Source organism: Arvicola amphibius, chromosome 2 (assembly GCF_903992535.2).
Source record: "Arvicola amphibius chromosome 2, mArvAmp1.2, whole genome shotgun sequence".
Classification (NCBI taxonomy): domain Eukaryota; kingdom Metazoa; phylum Chordata; class Mammalia; order Rodentia; family Cricetidae; genus Arvicola; species Arvicola amphibius.
This window is the reverse complement of record NC_052048.2, coordinates 132,800,892-132,822,796: the sequence shown is the minus strand read 5'-3', so window position 1 is coordinate 132,822,796 and position 21,905 is coordinate 132,800,892. Positions and strand designations below refer to the sequence as shown.

The 21,905-nt window shown below is 42.2% G+C and overlaps 1 protein-coding gene across 5 annotated transcripts in view; it reads right to left on the bottom strand.

The window, feature by feature from the left end:
• The window catches only part of Dtnb (dystrobrevin beta), a 195,196-nt gene that overhangs the window by 127,669 nt on the left and 45,622 nt on the right, over positions 1 to 21,905 (bottom strand). For all 5 annotated transcript variants that reach the window (XR_005284272.1, XR_005284273.1, XR_005284274.1 and 2 more), the window contains exons 6-8: positions 11,937 to 12,091; positions 2,019 to 2,124; positions 1,219 to 1,385 (exon numbers count right to left, since the gene is read on the bottom strand). Coding sequence is in view for 2 of the 5 variants with exons in the window: in XM_038318843.1 (XP_038174771.1) it covers positions 1,219 to 1,385; positions 2,019 to 2,124; positions 11,937 to 12,091 (428 nt within the window). In the remaining 3 variants the exon portion in view is untranslated. The remainder of the gene's footprint in view (positions 1 to 1,218; positions 1,386 to 2,018; positions 2,125 to 11,936; positions 12,092 to 21,905) is intronic.

Genomic DNA, 21,905 nt, shown 5'->3' with positions numbered 1-21,905 from the left:
ATCTGACACCTTCACACCAATGCACATAAAATAAAGATAAATAAACCATAAAAAATCTAAAAAAATAATATTTTTTAAAATTACTGGAAGGGTTTTCATTTTAAAATTTTTTAAATGACTTTAAACCAAAACACAGCACTGGAATGCACAAGTGGACAGTGAACAAGGTTTTGTAGTTAGCTTTAACTGAGACAGATACGATTGTGTTTCTAACACAGCATCACATGTTCTGGCAATACAGTCAAGTGTGCACGGGGTTGACACTTGGTATTTTTCTTTCCCTTCTTTAACTATTCCCTGGTGTTGGTTTATTTATTTTTCCTTGGTTGAATTCTAGGAAAAATAAAGGGGTGAGGAAACCCAGTTATTAAGGTCTTTTAATATCTGCAGTCCAGTAGGTACCGGGGTAAGACCCCAGGTCTGGAGCCATACTTCTGGCTCTGTAATCTTCTACCATTTAGTTAAACAAGTGAACAACAAAATTAGAAATATCAAAAGATGTGAAAAAAAATACTTGAGACTCATATTACATGATTTATAAACACACCAGGAAGAGAAGATATCAATCTCAACTCAAATGTTGGTTTTTGCTTGTTTTATTTGCTTCGTTTCAAGACAGGATCTCACTATGCAGACCAGGCTGTAACTCAGAGATCTTTCTGCTTCTGCCCCCTCAGTACTGGGGTTCAAGGTGTGCACCACCATGCTTGGCCATCACCCAAGTACTATTTAAAAGCTACTTTTGAAGGTAAGAAGAGCAATGTGGCAACAGTTATAAAACACAGTCTCTCTCCAATCTAAAAGATGAACATATGTGACTCCTGTATTACATGCCACTTTTTCTGCAGCATATAAACACATCAGCCTGCGAGGGAAACTACTCAAAGAAGGGCTTCAAACCCAACTGAAGGCTCAAGGGAATAAACGCTAGGAAGATCCCCTTTGTGTAATTTTTCAGATCAGAAGAAATTTACTTTTTTACTTTGCAAAGGGCCATTTTAAATGCAGCTAACACCTGTACCTCAGTCTGATTTTAAATTCCAGGAAGGAGCAACAATGCAACCGCAACCCCAGCAGCCACGCTGACATGAAGATTTCCTGACACCACATCCGTATTGGGCAGGGCACTTGCAAGCCACTAAACCAATTACTTTTACTGTTACACACGAGCCAGGTAAATAGTTGAGAGTACACAATCAGAGACAAGCAGTTAGTTACCCAAGAGGAATGCTCCTTCATCTGGTGCTGGTTGCTGTGAGTGCCACTGGCATGGCCACGCCAAAAGCAGTTCTGGCAGAGCTGATAATTGTGGCACTGCTGGCATCGGTACCGGAAGCCCATCATGCTCTCGCAGTGACAGTAGGAGCACTCCACAGGATGGAAGACTGGTGACCAGGAAGAAGAGGGAACAGGGGACAAAATAATATCAATACCGAATCTGGCCAGTTGGTAAGTTCTGGTTTCACTGAGAGTATGTCTCAAAAGATAATGAAAGACACCCAATGTCCTCCACATGCTAAGTCTACACACAAATACTACACACAAAAACAAACAAAAAGAAAATAAATAAGTAAAAAAATAAAGGGAAAAAAAAGAAGACAAGAGGTCCAGAACTAAATTTTATCTTAGCAATGTTTTCATGACCCAAATTTGACTAGAGTTTGGGTGGCTAATATTGCAGAGCACTAACTTTCTAAAGCTATGATTCTGATAAGCCAAAAGGGGAGAAAAAAGAAACTCCTGACCACATAAGGTAAATGCAAGCAATCTCAGGGTGAAAAAAAAAAAATGTGCCCATACCAACCAGGTTTTATTATTCCTCAGAATCCTATGTAAGTGACAAGACTCCTGCTTTTGTTATGAAATAAAAACTCTTCTTCCGAAAACAAAAGTCACAAGTTCAAATGATGACGTGCCAACAAATGTCAATTTCAATTTTTCACAATAATAGCTCAGAATACCACAAACTGCTTCCTCCTCCCTGCGACTTAAGGGACAAAGGGTCAAGGCATGCTCACCATTCTCCACATGGGCAAGCCTGTGCATGAGAGGTAGCCAGACAAGGCACTGGGGAGGAGGATCGGCCATCATGGTGTCTAAAAACATATTCAGCATTATCTTCTTCTGTGAAGAGAGAAAAAACAAATACACTTTATATCTTGCAAGTGTCTTTAAACCTCTAGATTAATTTAAGATTCTCCCAACCAAGTAGGAATGAACTGCATCTAAGATTTTACAGGAAAATATTTTATATTATCACACTCACGATTACACACATTTTAATATACACACACTACTTCTATTGAAAATGCATCTCTACAGGCATGATTCCGCCTCTAAAAGTAGCTGTTAGGTGTCTTGACCTCCTCCACTAAGAGTAAGAAAAAGGAACAAAGCATTTAAATGGCTGGTCACGTCCAACCCAAGTCAGAGACAGCCAGAGCCCAGTGTTCTTCCAATCACCAGTCCTGCTGTCCTGTGAGGGAGACAGACATCATATTCCTGCTAATAAAACATCTACAGCAGCAGCAACTAAGGATGCCTGGTTAGGAGCCATATGTTCAGCATTCTCAGCAGTGTCTGTACACAGCTGGCATTTAATAAATAACTGCTGAGTAGCTGGACAGATGGCTTCACATACATACAGGCAAAACATCCATACACATAAAATAATAAAAATAAAATAAAAAACAAGTAACCGTTGGAATAAATAACACACCCATTGAGTTTATAACTTAAGAAATTTTTGATATTTAGTCTGAAATGGCATTTTTATGAGTTTTTGGAGGAAAATATTACCTGTATTTATTTATTATTATCATGTATACAAGGGCAGAAGAAAGGTCTGTGGAGTCAGTCCTCTCCTTCCGTCTCTTACACAGACTCTGGGGACTGAACTCAGGTTGCCAGGCTAAGGTGGCAAGCGTTTTACCAGCTGAGCCATTTTGATGGCTCCCAAAACTAGCTAGCTAGCTTTAACAACTGCATAGAGTTAAAGGCATATTTAGACTGGCAGAAGCCAACATACGTCAACTTGTGTTGTGGAACCAATGCTAAAAGGCAGCCTTCCATTACCACGGGACACAGAACTTGTCTATCACAGATTTGGACTTTAAACATCAGAACAATCTGAAAGCTGAGGATGTGGCTCAATAGTAGAGTGCAGGAGACCTGGGTTCAATCCTTCTCGCCCACTTAAAGATTGATTGATTGATTGATTGATTGATTGATTATGCATGCAGTGTTCTGCCTGCATGTATGCCTGTGGGTCAAAAGAGGGCGCCATATCTCATTACAGAGGTTTGTGAACCACCATGTGGTTGCTGGGAATTCAACTCAGGACCTCTGGAAGAACAGTAGGTGCTCTTAACCACTGAGCCATCTCTCCGGCCCTGGGTTCAATTTTCAATACCACAAAAACAAAACAAAAGCAGAAAAAACAGTATTTTGTAATGACACAACTGTAGAGGCTAGCATACTTTTAGAGATATTTTTTATCATAGCAGCAAGAAGTGTCATAAAAAAAGCTTTAAAAAGTCTGAAATGCTATATTTTCCACATTGTAATAATTACATCGCTTAAGAAACTAATGGAGTGATATGGATAGAAATGAAGGTGTAAAAACAACCATAAATTTTAATCAGTAAGAACTCAAACCAAAAATGCTAATTTTCTCATTTATACATGATTTTAAGCCATTATTTAAATATTTAGTAAGCACGGCTCATTTTCCAGGCGTGGTATTGCTTATCACTGGAGATACAAAGCTGGAGACTGATGTCCCTCCCTCAGGCACCCTGAGTTATATGAAACACACCATGGGAATGCAGACTATTGAAGGATTCAGAGATCAAAGAAGAGTGGACATGAAACCAGAGGCCTTTGTGGGAGAGAGGCTTGCACTTCACTGGAAGCTAACAAATACACAAAGACCAGAGCCTTGCTTAGTTTCACTCACCCAAATGCGGGTTACTCAAAACAAGAGAAATGCAAACAAAAGCAGCAGAGACCAAGCAGGACACTGGCAAGGGCCTCCAGGGAGCAGCCGTGGCTTGGTGGCAGGGTTTGTATCAGGAATGCCCATGAAAGAGACAGGCTAAGGGTGGGATGGCAGGGGGCCAAGAGGGCACACTAGAATCCTTATCAGAAGGTACAAAAAGCAATCCATAAAGGTTTTTTTGTTTTCCAAAAGAGGAGAGATATTTGAGACAAGCTCTCTTTTTGCAGCTAAAGCTCACCATACTCAGCTAGATTAGCTGGCAGGTGAGCCCAGAAGTTCCTCCTGTCTCGCTACCTCCCCAGAGCTGGGATCCCAAGCACACTACAATCAAACCCAGATGCTTTTACATGAATTCTGAGAATCAAACTTGGGAGCTTCATGCTTGCAAGACATGCTCTTTACCAACTGAGCCATTCCTCCAGCTTACAGCTGTATTTAGAAAATGATTTCACACCAAACTTATGATTAAACAGCCTTCTTCAGATGACCACTGATCCACTAAAGACCAGCAAGCCAAGGTCCTAAGTAACGACATTTCCTGCTTTCCATAAAGCCTAGAAAACTACAAAGCAGCAGTGCAGGAACAGTACCCAGGGTCTAAGAGAATGCCTGCTAGACTGTGCTACCAGCGAATACCCCAAGAGTCCCAGTTGGAGCCTCGCGCCCTGCCCACAGCCCCAGGCAGGTATGCGTGGCAAATGCAGCTGGATCTGTTTCCACACCTAGAGATCACCGAATAGGGGACTTTGATATAGGAAACAGGCAGCAGGCACTAACAAATTCAATAAAGAGAACTGAGGAGCCACCTGTCATCTCTAAGGACTCATTTAATAAGACATCCTGCTCTGCAGACCCAACTAGAACAAAACTTCACTTCTAGGTCTCGGCAATTTTGCTCAGTCTAATTAATGGTAGTGAGACAGGTCTCATTACTATGGCCTCATTCATAATAAAACCCATTTTATACACTCTATTTCATCTGATCTAAGATGCACTTGGAAGATCACTTCTAAGATACATCATTATATATATTTTTCTACCACTAAGGAAGAAAAATACTTAGCCAATTAAACTGATTCAATGGCTTAATTAACTGCAGTTCCTCATTACATGTGAGTAGTCACACCCAGCTCTTAACGAAGCAAAATGTCTTTCATCTACTCAAAAGGATTCAGTGGTTTTCGCTACCTTCAAATGCACTGCTTGAGGTGACAAGAAATTACATTGCGGTGCTTTGGTCATCACCTATCCTGGCTGGTTTTATGTCAACTTGACAGAGCTAGTGAGTTATCTGAAAGGAGAGAAACTTAATTGAGAAAAAGCCTCCATAAGATCCTGCCATAAGGCATTTTCTTATTAGCGATCAATGGGAGAAGGCCCAACCCATCCCTGGGCTGGTGGTTCTGGGTTCTTTAAGGGAGCAGGTGAAGTAAGCCATGGGGAGCAAGCCTGTAAGCAGCACCCTCCATGGCTTCCACATCAGCTCCTGCCTCCAGGTTCCTACCCTGTTTGAGTTCCTGCCCTGACTTCCTTCGGATGATGAACTGCAATATGGAAGCGTAAGCCAAATAAACCCTTTTCTCTCCAAACTGCTTTTTTGTTATGGTGTTCCACTGAAGCAACAGAAACTCTGAGACGTCACTAATATTTGGTAACAAAAAAATTTATAATCTAGTTTCATCTCTTTGTAGATATCCTCTCTAAAACAAGATACTATAAATATCTAATTGTTGCTTTGCAAAATAAATGTGATAGTTATCCAATTTATTCTCCTCTGTTCTGTGTTCACATCTTCCTGTGTTTGCAGTGACACAGGGCACAGTGCACATTTTTGAGAACACTGAAATGACAAGCATAGAGCCAAAAGTGGATCTAACGCAGTGGCAATGTCAATATGAACAGTCCTGCCCAAGTTCTCACATGTGCAGGAAATGACAACCCATTACAACCACTGCCTACCCAAAACAAACTAAGACGCTATTGGTCATGTGACATAGCTCAACACCAGAGAAGACATGTGAAGGTAAGTCCTTAGGTCAACAAAACAGTGCACTCATCTACAGAAATTACCTAGTTGAAGGGCTGCTGGAGGAAACCATGAAATCCCTTGACTAAAATGTGTACAGAGTAAAACAAATATGCACATGCCTGGTAATTCTTGCCGAAGTTTATTCGTCATCGAGGAAAGCAAGGTCAGAACAGCCAGAAAATGTCTCTAAGTAGAAAGAATATTCATTTTGGCATATAGGAAGAGGAGATCAGTTAGATAAAACTGAATCAGGAAGTAGCTCCAATAGATAAAATAGTCTCACTATTTTGAAAACTAATCAACAAAAATGCCACCCCTCTCTCCATATTCCCACCTCTTCTACACATTGGCACGGTGTCTGCAGACACTGACAGCCATGTTGTATGTTGTACCTTCTTTCCTTCCACCCTCCCTCCACTCTGATGTTCACAGTCCCCTTCCCACACAGACATCCGCTCTAAAACCTCCAGTGGGGTAGACAACTCCTCAAGCTAAAGTCAGCACTAAGACCTAGAAAATCAGTAAGCACACAAAGGGCAAATTTTCCAAAGAAAAAATTCAATCTTCCTCCAAAACTTGGAAATCTAGAAAATTGGGGAGACCTTTAAATTCATTTCCTGTTTATTTTCAGTAACTTTTAAGCCTCTAAATTCAGCTTGTTTTTGTTTGCTTACGACTGCTAAGAATCAGTCAAAAAAAAAAAATGTTAAGGCTTACATCCTACACTTCGTTCCCTCTTCATAAGGGAAACATTTTCCTATAAGGATCAGTCCTATCCAACTAAACACTGAATCATAATTTCATAACCTTGTACTTTAGCAGGAGGAAATTATCACTGCCCTGTCACCTGCAGCTACAGTTCCGTCATCACAATGCTGCAGAAAGGGAAGCAGCTCATGGATCTCTTCAGGCATGCCCAGTCTGTGCCCAACACATCTGTAGAAACCGTGTCAAGGTACAATGTTTAAAAGCTGGACATCCACTCTTTCTGTGATGGCAAAAATAAAATGGCCCGTGGGCCATGAGGGGCAGCGGATCGCAGGCAGGGAGTGTGGTGGGTGAGAGACCAAGACAGATAGGCACCCCATGCAGAGTGAGGTTGGATATTTATTTACTGGGTTATGGAAGGGAAGAGGAGAAGAGGAGAGGAAGGGAGGGAGAAGGGAGACAAGGAGAAAGAGGCAGAGAGAGAGAGAGAGAGAGAGAGAGAGAGAGAGAGAGAGAGAGAGAGAGAGAGAGAGAGAGAGAGAGAGAGAAAGGGGGGAGGGAAGAGGAGCCACAGCAGCAGCTGCCTCTTTGGGAGAGAGATGGAAAGGAAGGAACTCAGGCTGGAAGCAGAAGGAAGATCTGCCTGCCTCAGTGGAGTGGGGGTAGTTAAGATTAGGAAAAAAAAAATTAGGAACAGAGAATTGAGAAGAATCTGACCTGTTTAAGGCGGATCCTTCAATTCAGCTCCCTGGAACTCACAAGAATTATTTGGGTTTGTGAAAATATAAGTTTTAAACGGTAGTATATTTATATCAGAATGACTGTGACAGATATTTTTGCATAATGACAAGTATCTATAAAGGCAGTGTGAGAGAAATTTGATAGCGTGCACTGGTCCTCACACCTTTATAACTTACAGGTACACACCTTAATAACTTGTATTTGTATTTTGCTGAAATTTGTGTGGGGAGGTTGTCCTTTTAAACTGACAAAACCTCTCAGCTGTCAAACTGCATAGAGATCTTTGAGGAGGATAAAATTGGTGCTTGGGACTTGGCCAAGATCTCTCCGTGTTCCCTCCCACCCGCAGACCGGCCAGTGAGGACGCGTGGAGCCCTGGGCTCGGGAACCAGGCTTCTTCACAACAGCTCTGGGTTCTATCTGCCCGAACGCCGACCTCTGCGCACCAGCAGCTTGGTGGTGAGTTTTCCCCTTCCAGTCAGCCAACCACAGCCTTCACAGTTACGGCTGAGCCTTTCGCTGACATTCACCTCTGGTTGCTTTCCATAGCTAAAAAACGTGACCGGACAACCCAGGGTTGGTCCTCCTGCGCTAGCACTGCACACGCTGTGTGGTGCATTCGATTTGGGGCCCAGAGTCCCTCGGATTTTTCTTTCTCCTTTCTTTTTCTTTTCTTTTCTTTTGGACCACTCGTAAGTGGTCCCCTCCGTGAGAGACCATTCGGAGCGGCCTCTAGCCTCTCTAGCGTCAACACCCCGCCTACAGAGAAGAGACATCTTCCTATTGGCTTTCCAGTGTCACAGTCAGTTCACACCCTGCCTACAGAGAGGGGACGCTCTTCTATGGCCCTGTGGTGTTTTCACGTTTTCAGTTATGGTATAAGCCCTCAAACTATCAGTCACCTGCCTGTAAATGCTCCACCGGTGTCCCGCTGGCTCTGTTTTTCCTCAAACTGTCCCTGCCACCTCTACCGCTGCCGACAAGATTGGTCGGAGCCATAAGACAGCTGTTTTCAATTCCAGCCTTTGTTCCCCACCACAGCTTTTGTGGCACGGCAGCTCAGCGACAGGAAGGATCACACCTCTATCTCAGGTATCTCTTGTTATTAGGTTTAAAACTCCTGCGGCTCAAAAGATGTGGCTTTCCATACAACATGTGACTGCTGCCATTTTGACTGAGGTCAGGTGACCTTACCACCATCTTATATTTTTGGTTGTGTTCCTAGCCTTTAATGGCTGAGCCATCTCCAGCCTGACCTTACCACCATCTTAACTGATGGCCAGGTCAGGTGACCAAGTCTCACCATCTTTACTGAGGTATCCTTGCCTGGTTCCCCATGCTGACTCTGGTGCATGTGTGTTTTGTGCAGTGGCATGCCTTTGGTAGGGCCCACCAAAGCATCCACTTGGACTAATTCCTATTCACTCGTGTGTGTGTGTGTGTGTGTGTGTGTGTGTGTGTGTGTAACTTACATGCACCTATGTTTACTGTTAAATGTTATAATTGTCTGTTCATTGTAGCTTATTCCAGACTACAAAGCAGTAAGTCTCATGTTTTAAACTGGTATGTACTTTTAAGTCTCTTACAAAAATACTTTATATTTAATCCAATCCTGCTTTACCTGTTAAGTTGAGAGCCAGAACAGTCAAGCTCAGACTCACCTCTCCAGGCAGATTCTATACTATAGTTATAACTCATCTATACCCAGTAAACAGCCCTCAACTGCTCAGAGATCTGGGGAATATGGCATTTAAATATTTAATTATTAAAAGACTTTACATAACAAAAAGAGACAGGTTGGCTCCTAGCAGCAGCTCTCTACTTTCTCCAAAGACAGAAGACAAATGGGCCCAGAACAACATCCATCTGCAATTTGCTACAACTGCCACGTGCTGACCACTGGGAAAAACTGCCTTTCATCTAAACTGAAGATCTCCAGACAGTGGACAGAACTGCTGGAATTGACAGCCTAGCTGCTCAGGTCAAGGTAGGCTTGTCTTCCTACAGACTTCTTAGCCCACAGGACCTTCTGGAGCCTGACAGGCCCTGTATTAAACAGCAAAAGGCAAATACGACCCTCAGTGACCATGGAGAACCCTGAAGAGTAGCTCTAGGTGCCAAAGTTCTCTGTCGTTTTTTAATCAATAACTCAAGTAAAAGTTTATCCTTCTCAAAGGTCTCTGATGTAGTTTGACAGCTGAAAGGTTTTTTCAGTTTAAAAGGACAGCCTCACCAAACAAATTTCAGTAGAACACAAATACAAGTTATAAAGATGTGAGGACAAGTGCACACTATCAAATTTCTCTCTCATGCTGCCTTTCATAGTCTTAAAGATACTTTTCATTGTGCAAAAACATCTGTCACAGTCATTCTGACATAAATATGCTACTGTTTATATAATGCATGTGTCTAAATTATGTTTTTTTTTGGGGGGGGTGGTGGTTTGGAGACAGGATCTCTCTACATAGCCCTGGCTGTCCTGGAACTCACTCTGTAGCCCAGGCTGGCCTCTAATTCACAGAGGTCCACCTGCCTCCGCCTCCCAGGTGCTGGGATTAAAGGCGTGTGCCACCACATCCAGCTGATTTTATTTTTTAGGAATCTGAAGCAGGTGAAAAAATCAATAAGCAGGCTGTGTGCTCAGACATCTCACAATGAGCACTTCTCAGGTAATCTACAGAAACCTTGTAGTAGTCTCTGAATTAGCAATTACAATTTATAAAGCTCCTTCAACAGTCTCAATTATGACTCCAATATCAGATTCTTTTTTAAAAAGATTTATTTATTCTTAAGCATACAATGTACTGCTGGCAAGGAAGGCACCAGACCTCATTACAGATGGTTGTGAGACACCATGTGGTTGCTGGGAATTGAACTCAGAACCTCTGGAAGAGCAGCCAGTGTTCTTACCCTCTGAACCATCTCTCCAGCCCCCAATATCAGATTCTTGTCATAGTCTTTAAACCACAATTAAGTCAAAGAATACTTTAGGGCTAGTGCCCGTCACCCACTTGAAAGATACCATTCTTCACTGGTACTTTATTATAAACTTCTCTCCTCGATCCTGCCACCATTTTACTCAAAAGCAGCATCCCAGAACTAAATGAGGGTCCAACCTGGCCTCAGGAAGCATCTCGTGTAAGAGCCATGTGCATATCGCCTGAGAGACAGCTCTGAAGTGCTGTGTGGGCAGTCAGCTGTGGAAACAGTGCTCAGAGCAACAGCTGCAGGCAGCAGCAGGAAGGCACGCTAACCCAGGAGAGCCATCTGTGGGCCTGGCACCCTGTCATCACTGCCTTCACCCAGGAAGGGGATTTAGCATCTGCAGGAGCTTAGAGAGCCTCCCTACATTTGAAGATGTATATTGGGGGGTAATGCATGCTAGGTCTTATTAGAACATACCGAGAATGCAGATGCTTTAATATGCTAAACGCTGGGGCTGACTGCCATTATACCAGTGACAGAAAATACAACTGACCAAGGAAAGTCTGTGCAAGTTAGTGTGCACTCATACGTGGACATTTCCACGGCACTCCGTTCCAGTTGTGCATCTCAGAGAAAGGTCTGAGCAGGGGAGCCGCGCGTCTCTGCCCGCTCAGTTGTCAGTGTCTCCCTTTACTGGTGATATGACTGATGGCTGAGCCGAAGTCACGTCTCCTGTCGGGTATAGTTTTCCAACCATAAAGCTACTGTTTCCTTTGGTAATTGAGAAGTTATCTTCTGGGGGATGGAGGTTAAATGGTTAAGGGGACTAAGGACCCAGGTTCAATTCCCAGCACCAACGTGGCAACTCACAACTGTTGGTAACTCCAGTTCCAGGGGATCTGACACCTTCACGCAGACATGCATGCAGGTAAAACACTAATGCACATAAAATAAAACTAAAATTAAAAAAAAGCATGTTCTAGGAAGATAACTTTTTTCTATTGGTTTTAAAACAGATTTTTTTCCCCTTAATTTTCTGTTTCTCCTAACTTTCTACACACAGTATTACAATTCTTTTATCTGTTCTCTACCTTGAGTTATGAGTATCTACTCTATCCCAGTCTCTGAGGCAGAGTTAAATTCAGGAACACGCTCATCACTCATACCAATCTCTAGGTAAAAACCAGGAAAAGCAGCCAAACTTCTGACCATGTCACAAGCAAGGTCTGTGCACTCTGCAGGGGCAGGTGAGCGCCGTGAAGGAAGCAGTGACCAAGATCGCTACGGCTTTAGGTCAAAATCCCCTACTTACAATTAAAGAACCTTACTTAAACAGAAGAAGAAACATACATTCAGTCACAATAATGAAAAACTTAAAAACCCTTTTCTTTAAAAGACATCCAGTATTACCTTACCTGAGAACAAGAATCCTCTGGTGAACTTTGGCCCCCTCCCCTGCCTGCTGGAAGCCACCTGGGGAATCGGGTAGAAGACGGTGGCCCTGTAGCCCAAGGCTCTGTCAGTGGTCCTTACCTGTTGTGGAAAACAGGTGCGGACTGCGTGTTCCGTGTAACCAAAGGATGGGCCTTCAAAGACAGCTGTAGGGAGCTTTAGGGCTTCCTTCAGAAACTGGTCAAGCTTGCCAAATATCATCAAGCCATTGGAATCTGACATCTGGGAGAAAATGTCTTTAGGAACAAAAGTAAATAAAGGCAAACTATAAGAAAATGGATCATCTCTTAAAAATTACACATGGCTCTATGCTATTTCTGTACCATTAAACACGCATCATTCAGAAGAACCATAAAGTTACAAGTTTTAGTTAATGTTCAAATTATTCTCATCCTCTTTAATGCTGTGTAGTTACTTTGCTCACAAGGTCCCTCAATCCTACCCACTTACAATTTTACCTAAACATTAAGTGGAATAACCACTCATGTATGCCAAACTCACCTTTTCAAATAATTTTTCAATGGGGGATGGGGTTGCAGTACCCACAGAAGCCAGCAGAGGGTAATGGATCACCTGGAGCTGGAGTTACAGGCAGCTGTGAGGTGCCCGTCATAAGGGGTGAAAATCAAATCCAGGTCTCTACAAGAGCAGCAAGTTCTCTTAACTGCTGAGCCATCTCTCCAGCCCTCACCTCGCAACTTTCTACATTCACATAACTGAAGGATAATTAGTTTTTAATTTATGCAACCCACCGTTGTGAGAAAATTTGAAGCAGCATGTTTTACTCCTTAGTACCTGTTTATAAGACACACACAGCACTTAGGCGGCAGAGGCAGAAAGTACACAGCAGTTTTCAGACCAGACTGAATGATACGAGACCCTGTTTCCTAAAACAAGCAAGCGCTGATGAGCCAGAATTCGAGAAAGTTCGCAGTGAGACAGTCTCTCCTAAAAATGGCTGTATGAATAAGACCAGAACAATAGCAACATCAGTGGGCATAACAACATGGAAGGTGGGAAATTTCACGGGGTCCTACCCCTAGAAAAGAACTACAGACAGCTAATGACTGTTGGGAGAATTAGCTCCTCCCAGAGAGGAGTCCCCTTATTGGTTGTCCAATGCAAAGTGGTCAGCCCTGAAACCACATACACGGAAAAAACAAAGCAGGTTGCATTTATATATTTGAGCAATCGCATATATTTACATATGCACATAACAGTAATAATCATAGAAAAAAGGCTATCAGCGTGAAAGTTGAGAGGCACATGGGAGGGACTGGAAGGAGGAAAGAGGGAGGTCTAAGTGATATGATTCTACTTCAGTTAAAACATTTTAAAAGCTAATGGCCCATATATTGTTGACTGAATGAGAAATGTCCCCCACAGGCTCATGTACCAAACACTTAGTCCCTAGCTGGTGATGCTATTTGAAAACATTATGAGACTTTTAGGACACATATTTGTTGTAGGAAGCATGTCACTAAGAGCAGGCACGATGATGAGCCTGGCCTCACTTTTTTTTTTTGGATTATAATATAATTACATTTCTCCCGTCCTCTTGAATACATACATACTCCATACCCCGTGCTCTCTTTTAAATTCAAGGTCTTGAGGTTTTTTTTTTTTTTGGTTTGGTTTGGTTTTGGTTTTTGAAGACAAGATTTCTCTGTGTAACAGTCCTAGCTGTCCTGGATCTTGCTTTGTAGACCACACTGGCCTCGAACTCATAGAGATCCATCTGCCTCCGCCTCCTAAGTGCTGGGATTAAAGGTGTGCGCCACACCACCTGGCTCATGACCTTTTTTTAAAATTGGTATCACATACACATACACACACATGCACACATACCCTGAATACAACCTGCTCAGTCTGTATAGTGTTCCTTGTACGTATGTTTTCAGTAATACACACACACACCCTCTGAATACAACCTGCTCAGTCTGTATAGTGTTCCTTGTATGTATAATTTCAGTAATACACACACACACACACACACACACACCCTCTGAATACAACTTGCTCAGTCTGTATAGTATTCCTTGTATGTATAATTTCAGTAATCACACACACACCCTCTGAATACAACCTGTTCAGTCTGTATAGTGTTCCTTGTACATATGTTTTCAGTAATACACACACACACACACACACACCCTCTGAATACAACCTGCTCAGTCTGTATAGTGTTCCTTGTATGTATGTTTTCAGTAATACACACACACACACACACACACACACACACACACACACCCTCTGAATACAACTTGCTCAGTCTATATAGTGTTCCTTGTACGTATGTTTTCAGTAACACACACACACACACCCTCTTAAATCAACCTGCTCAGTCTGTTCCTTGTATGTATGCATGTTTTCAGGGAACTGGATAACCAGTTGGTGTGCTCTTCCCTGGGGAAGACTATTTCTCCCACTCTCCGCATTCCTTAGTTGCCTGGAGTTCTTTGGGTAGAGCTGAGGTCCCGTGGGTTCTTCCCTGTGCACTTTGGCATATCTATTGGTCAATATTCAGCTCACATTTGGGTGGTCTTGTCAATGAGACTTTAAGGGTGTAGCTTCTGACAGTCCGAGGAAACACAATCTCACAGCAAACTCCCTGATCCCTGGCTCTTTACAATCTTTCCATGCCCTCTCCCGCAGTGTTCCTTGAGCCTTTGGTACCAGTGTTTTATAAATGTAGTCACTAGGACTGGGTTCCACAACTCTGCATTTTGACTGGTTGTGGTTTTCTATACTAGTCTCTGTGTGTAGCAATGTGAAGTTTCCTTGATAAGGGGTGGGTAAAGACCACACTTACCTGTGGGTGTAAGGACAGATGTTTAGATTGTTGGTTAGGGCTGGCCTCACCTCCCCTACCCTCTCTGCTTCTTACATGTAGATGACATGTGATCACCCTGCTTCCTGACTGCCAGGCCAGCCTCAGGCTCCTGCTGCCAGCCCGTCCCCCTGTGAAGGACTTATCCACTCTGGGGCTGTAAGCCAAAACAAACCATTTCTTCCCTAACTTGTTTTTGTCAGAGTAGTCTATCACAGCCAGAGGAAAGCAACTAATACACCATTTATATTCTTCTATCCCAAGAGACTGTGATACAATATGATTCTGTTTTTACAGAAAGATGGCCAAGAAGATGGGAAGGGAGTTCCTAGTAACTGTTTGTTGGTCTTTGCACAGAGCTCCTGTCTCAGTCATTCCTCTTCTCATCCAGAGCTCAGGAGAAGAGAGGAGAACAGAAGGTCAAAACCGTGTGACAAGGAAACAAGACCTCTGTCATATATGTGCACATGTGCTCAGACAGAATTATTTAAAATAACAAATAAGAAAGTATTGCTTAGAACTTCAGCCAATGGTTAAATCAAGTTTTAAATTCATACCTATCTGACTCTGTAGTAAATTTCAGCAAATTACATTGCTTTAAGATATAACTTAGAGGCTGGAAAAATGGCTCCGTGGTTAATAGCACTGGCTGCTCTGCTCTTCTAGAGGTCCTGAGTTCAATTTCCAGCAACCACATGGTGGCTCACAACCATCTACAATGGTGTACAGGTGTACATGAAAAGTATTCATATACATAAAATACAAATTAACAAACAAACCTTTGAAAAAACAAAAAAAGAATTTAAAGGTATATTAGTAAATGATAAAAAGAAACTATTTTTAAAATGTCAACAGACATGACAGTATATATCAACTTCAGGAACACTGCTAGGTGTGGTATCTGGGTATGGTGGTATTTGCCTGTAGTTCAATAGGTACGAGTTAGAGGCAGGAGAAGTTCCCTAACTTTGAAGCCATCCTGGTTCACATGGCAAGCTCAAAGCCAACCATGGCTACATAAAAAGACCATGTTCCTAAAAATCAGAGGGAAAAAAGGACAGAGGGAAGGAGAAGAACAAATGAACTAAGAACTTTTAAATAAACATATTAAAAGAGGGAATGTCACTATGCAACAAGAGCACACACAGGGGTGAGCCAAACTCAGGATTAAGAGTGCCTGTTTAGTAAGCATGAGGCCAAGGTTCAACATAGTATCCTCCCAAATGAACAAAAAACCATGAAAAATAATGACTAGGATATACACATAGCCAAAAACATCACTGATAGGGCAGAATGACAGTTGGATAAATGCTAGAAAAGGAAGAAGGAAAGGCAAATTTGAAAGTTCTCCCAGAAGTTGAGGAATGCAGAGATATTAACTCATACGTGAGAAACATTAACACACAAAGCAAGACAAGGAGCAGAAGGAATACAAAGGCAGAGCACTGTCCCGTCCTGCATAACCTGGGTTCAATTCTCAGCAAAACAATCACATAAATTAGAAGACAGCAGTATGACAAGTCACAAAAAGGGATTGTCAAGAAAGTTTTCAGTGGTTCTGGAGAGATGGCTCAATGGTTAAGAGCACTGGCTTCTTTTCCAGAGGACCTGGGTTCAATTCCCAGCACTCACATGGTGACTCACACCTGGCTGTAACTCCAGTTCCAGGGGATCTGACACCCTCACCATAGACATACGCGCAGGCAAACTACCAATGAACATAAAGTAAAAATAAATCATACATATATTTTTAAGAGTTAGTTTTCAGCATTTGTTGTTTTTCATATGGCCCAGGTTGGTGTGGAACTCACTATGGAGTCAAGAATGACCTTGTACTTCTGGTGGCCCTGCCTCTACCTCCCTTCACCGCTCCAGTTATAGTCTATGTGGTGCTAGGAAGTGAGCCCAGAGCTTCACGTGTGTCAGGCAAGCACCCTACCAACTGACCTCTACTCCATACCCAAACAAGTCTAAAAGTAAGGAAGTGGTGGTCGGGATGGGAAAGAGGAATCAACTGGAGATGTTTCAATGTATTGGATAAGAGAATAAAGAACTTTCAAGGTTAGGATTACTCTACATTTCTAGCTTGAGAAAATGTGACAAACCTTACTGAAATAAACAATCTAGAGATGTCATACCTGTATCAGAACTAACTGCATGGGGCCTGGCGTCTTGTTTGCAAGTGGAGCTATCCTACACAGAGCGCTGAGTCTCAAGTATTAAGGACTGCAATGAGCTCGGAGATGCTTAGCTTCTAAAAAGAGGGAAAAGCACGGTTGACTCCATTTTTAAAAAGCTGGTTGCTATTCCTACCAGGAGCACAACTACACATTAAGTCAGAACACAGGGTCAGTATGGGATGTGGCAGACACCTCAAGGCACCGACACAGTGTCTACTTCCCCTCTCACGCACTGGCTGAACCCTGTATTTATTGTGGCAATGTGCACAGGTTTTTTTTCCAGTTTTTTTTTTTTATTGATTTTTATTGAGCTCTACATTTTCTCTGCTCCCCTCCCTTCTATCCTCTCTCATAGTCCCCATACTCCCAATTTACTCAGGAGATCTTGTCTTTTTCTACTTTCTACTTCCCATGTAGATTAGATCCATGTATGTCTCTCTTAGGGTTCTCATTGTCCAGGTTCTCTGGGATTGTGATTTGTAGGCTGGTTTTCTTTCCTTTATGTTTAAAAACCACTTATGAGTGAGTACATGATAATTGTCTTTCTGTGTCTGGGTTACCTCCCCCAAAATGATGTTTTCTAGCTCCATCCATTTGCCTGCAAATTTCAAGATGTCATTATTTTTTTCTGCTGTGTAGTACTCCATTGTGGAAATGTACCACATTTTCCTTATCCATTCTTTGGTCAAGGGGCATTTAGGTTGTTTCCAGGTTCTGGCTATGATAAACAATGCTGCTGTGAACATAGTTGAGCACATGTCCTTGTGAATATACACGTTTTTTTTTTTAAAGGTCTTGACACCTGTCCACGCTGTAACTCTGGGGTAAATTCCTGGGAAAGTTTTGGTTTCCTATTAGAGGTACCTCTCTTCTTTCTGCCTGGAATGAACACTTCAGTCCAGGACAGAGAAGTCATCTTATTACCATACATCAGGACAGGAAGATGGAAAGAACTGGAGTCTCATGACATCCTCAGGTCATGAACGTGGGACCAACATTGAACTAAGCAGCCTTTGGACTTATTTTTACATGAGGAACATAAACCCCAATGTATTTAAGTCACTTATTAATCAAGTTTCTGCTACCATTAAATGTAGTCACAGCTAGCCAGACAATGAGTAACCAACTCATAGCCATTAACAGAATAAAAGGACTAGAGACTTTAGCTGCCATATAGTTACAGATGTACAGTATCATAACCACAACCTTACATATACAACACCCATGTCAACAAGTCTACATCTAATTCATCAAAAAACATAAAGGGAAATAATAACCAGAGAGTCACACGACTGCCACACCCACAAAAATGTATTCTTTTCAATTTCACTCAGTTACTAAGGCATGTTTAATGGAGTCAAAGTGGTAATTTTTTAATCAGGAAAGGCACAAAACAGAAAAGGGGGAAAGAAATGTGTTTGTTTTAGGAGAAGAACAACAGCTAGATCCAAAACCTGAAGGCATAATGAGGTAACTCATTATTTCTTGAGTTACTGGTTTAAGTAGTGGGTTGTTTCTGGTTGGTCGGTTGGCTGATTGGTTGGTTGGTTGGTTGGTTTTTCAAGACAGGGTTTCTCTGTATAACAGATTTATGGACCAGGCTGGCCTCGAGCTCACAGAGATCTGCCTTCCTCTGCCTCCTGAGGGCTGGGACTAAAGGCGTGCGCCACCATACCCAGCTGGGTTGTTTTAAAAAAAAGCAGAAAAATGATGTAAAACTAGGCTGATTTTTTAATTCTCAAGTGAAGAATAACAAATAATGAATCTAAATTAGTGAAATTTACTACTTGCATATAACAAAGCTTAAAGAAGCAAATAAAATTTAATAAAACTATCAAGAACAAGGTCTAGACGTAACAGAGAGTTTGTAACAGGTGTAAGACCAGAGGTTCCACCCTTAGCACTAAAAAAAAAAAAATTAGTTCTCTAATTAAAGCCCTATCCCATGCCGGCATAACAGGATGACTGTCCTATTTCTATAGCTCAGAGAGAAAGTATGCCAGTTCCCCAACAGTTGTTCCTAGTTGAAAGAAAAGGGGGGGGGGCTTTCTTTATCCCTTGTGGGAAATCCACAACTGAGCCCTTAAATGTGGATGCCTTTTTCAGTCTCTAAAACACTCTCCCCCGTGTACCAGGCACAATGCTGCTGCTCTACCATCGGCACAGGTTTGCTCCCGGTGAGAGCAGCGCTGATTCTACCGACTGCTTACATCTGTATAGGAGTGCTCACTATCTCATGTCTGTGTCTCCTCGTCCTATCACCCTCATGAAACCCATCACCCACCACAGGCTTCTGCAAAGTGACAGGACTGTTCAGACCCAAGGGACAAGACTATTAATGAACAACCATTTCCCTTTTAGATGAATGTCCCCTGGCAAAGGTGACTCCCAACTCCTGCCATCTTTCAACCTGCTGGTGATCTCGCCCAGAAAAGCATGTACACACGTCTGTCTGTTTATAAGCACATACCACAACTCAATGCAGGGCACACTGCATTCTCTAACACACTAAAATCCCATGTCACTGATGATGTCAGAGGCCATTGATGACTCAGTCACACCCACCTTACAAAGAGTTCTTGGCCTCTGGATGGCTAATACACTAGTTGTCAACTTGGCTACATCTGGAATTAGCTAAAACCCAAGTGACTGGGTACACCTGTGAGAATTTTTTTCCTTAATTGAATCATTTGAAATGGGAAGGCCTACTTTTAATCCGTATCTTCTGAAGTGGGAAGATGCACCTTTAATCCAGATTTTTTGTTTGTTTGTTGTTTTGCAAGACAAGGTTTCTCTTTATAACAGTCCTGGCTGTCCTGGAAGTTACTCTGTAGACCAGGCTATCCTTGAACTCACAGAAATCTGCCTGCCTCTGCCTTCCGAGTGCCGAGATTGAAGGTGTGCACCACCACCACCTGGCTAATCCAGTTCTTTTAAGGTGGGAAGGTTCAGCCTTATCTGGGTCACACTTTCTTGTGGCAGCTTCATGGAAGGAGGAACTTTTCAACTTTGCCTCCTTGCTCTCATTGGCAAGTCCATTCCTTCACTGGCATCAGAGCCTCCCTCTTTGAAATTCTGGCATATACTAAAGAACAGCTGGGATGACCAGCTTCACAAACTGAACAACTACTATATTCTGGGACCTTCTGTTCATAGATAGCCATTGTTGGCTAGCTGGACCACAGTCTGTAAGTCATTCTAATAAACCCATATATGCATGTGTGTATATGTAAAGTATTTATTAAAATACATATGTGTGTATTACATGCGTATGTGTGTGTAAATGTGTTCTGTGCCTCTGGAGCAGTGGTTCTCAACCTGTGGGTCATGATCCTTTTGGGGGTCATATATCAGATATCTTGCATATCAGATATTTACATTATGATTCATAATGGTAGCAAAATTACAGTGATGAAGTAGCAATGAAATAATTCCATGGTTGCAGATCACCACAGCATGAGGAACTATACTAAAGGGCCACAGCGATAGGAGGGTTGTGAACCCTGGAGAACCCTGACCAACCCAGCTTCCCTTAGTTTCTGTTTTTCTTCATTTTCTTTAATAGTTCATAAAGTGAAGATATAGAGAGTATTTCTTGCTTGCTTCTCATTCTAAAACATTTCAGTTATTCCAGAAATGCAAGACATGAGCATCTCTGATGCAGATTAAAAGAGCAATCAAGGGCTGGCTAGCAGACACCGGTGCGGGTAAGGGTGAAGTGACAGATGATTAAAGGCCTGGCAAAAGAAACAGAATTTTGAACAGGGAAACTGTTCAACTGAAGCCTCAGACAGAGGCCTCTGTACAGCCTGTTAATGAAACACCAGAAGCAAGCAACCGAAACAATGGTGAGAAAATCCAATTCTAAGCAAACACAGTAGGAAGAATCTCAGGTTAGTGTTTCCTCTACTCAACGTGTAGTCTTTCGAAGACATGTAAGAAGATAAATCGCATAAACTGGACTACTGTAACCCCAGTGTGCTCAACCATGGAAAACTGCTGTTAGCATTTTGATATTTGGACTGTCTAAGGTTGAGGTAGAAGAATCCCTGGAGCCTAAGAGTTCTAGGCTATCATTAGAAGACTCAGGGCACAAAAAAATACGAATTAAAAAAAGTGTGATAGGTGTGTGTCTGTAACTTGAAGCAGAGTCCCAATTGTTCCTCCACAAGTCCAACAAATGAATAGATAAAAGCATTTTTCTTTTCTTTCTTGGTTTTTTGTTTTTGTTTGTTTCTAAACAGGGTTTCTCTGTGTAGCTCTGGCTGTCCTGGACTCACTCTGTAGACCAGGCTGGCTTCAAACTCAAAAGATTTGCCTGCCTCTGCCTCCCAAGTGTTGGGATTAAAGGAGTATGCCACCATGTCCAGTTAAAGATTATCTGTTTACACATTTTATGTACATAAGTGCTCTGTCTTCACGCACACCAGAAGAGGGTATCAGATCCCATTACCGATGGTTGTGAGCCACCGTGTAGTTGATGGGAATTAAACTCAGGAAACCTGGAAGAGCAGCCAATGCTCTTAACCACTGAGCCATCTCTCTCTCCAGCCCTCCAACCAGCGATAAAAGCATTTTTACAGTCTTCCTCACACATCTGTTAAACTGCTCTGCAAAAATAACAATGCTAGCTTTTAAATAAAATTTAAAGTAAACAAATCAAAATTAATAAAGAAAATAAATGAATTGCTTGCCACTTTCAGGATGAGTTGACGGGGTTTAAATAAGAGGGTTAAATTTCTTAGGAAACAAATGGCAAACCCTGACAAAGTAAGTCATCAGTCAACCAAGTAGACACTGGGTCTGGCTTGGCAGCTGTGGTTTCAGCCTGCAGGTGCTGCTCCACGCTGGAGCGCTGACATTGAGTTCTGATCACACTTTTTAAAAGTCTACCCTGATTACACGACATCGGCATTTAGGATTCTATGTAAATTACCTTTCAATCGAGGAACACAGCCCTAACGACCACAGTAAGGGAAATTTCTGTAAATGTCCTAGAGACAGAAATGCTCCAAGCATTTCTGAAAAATCTAACACATT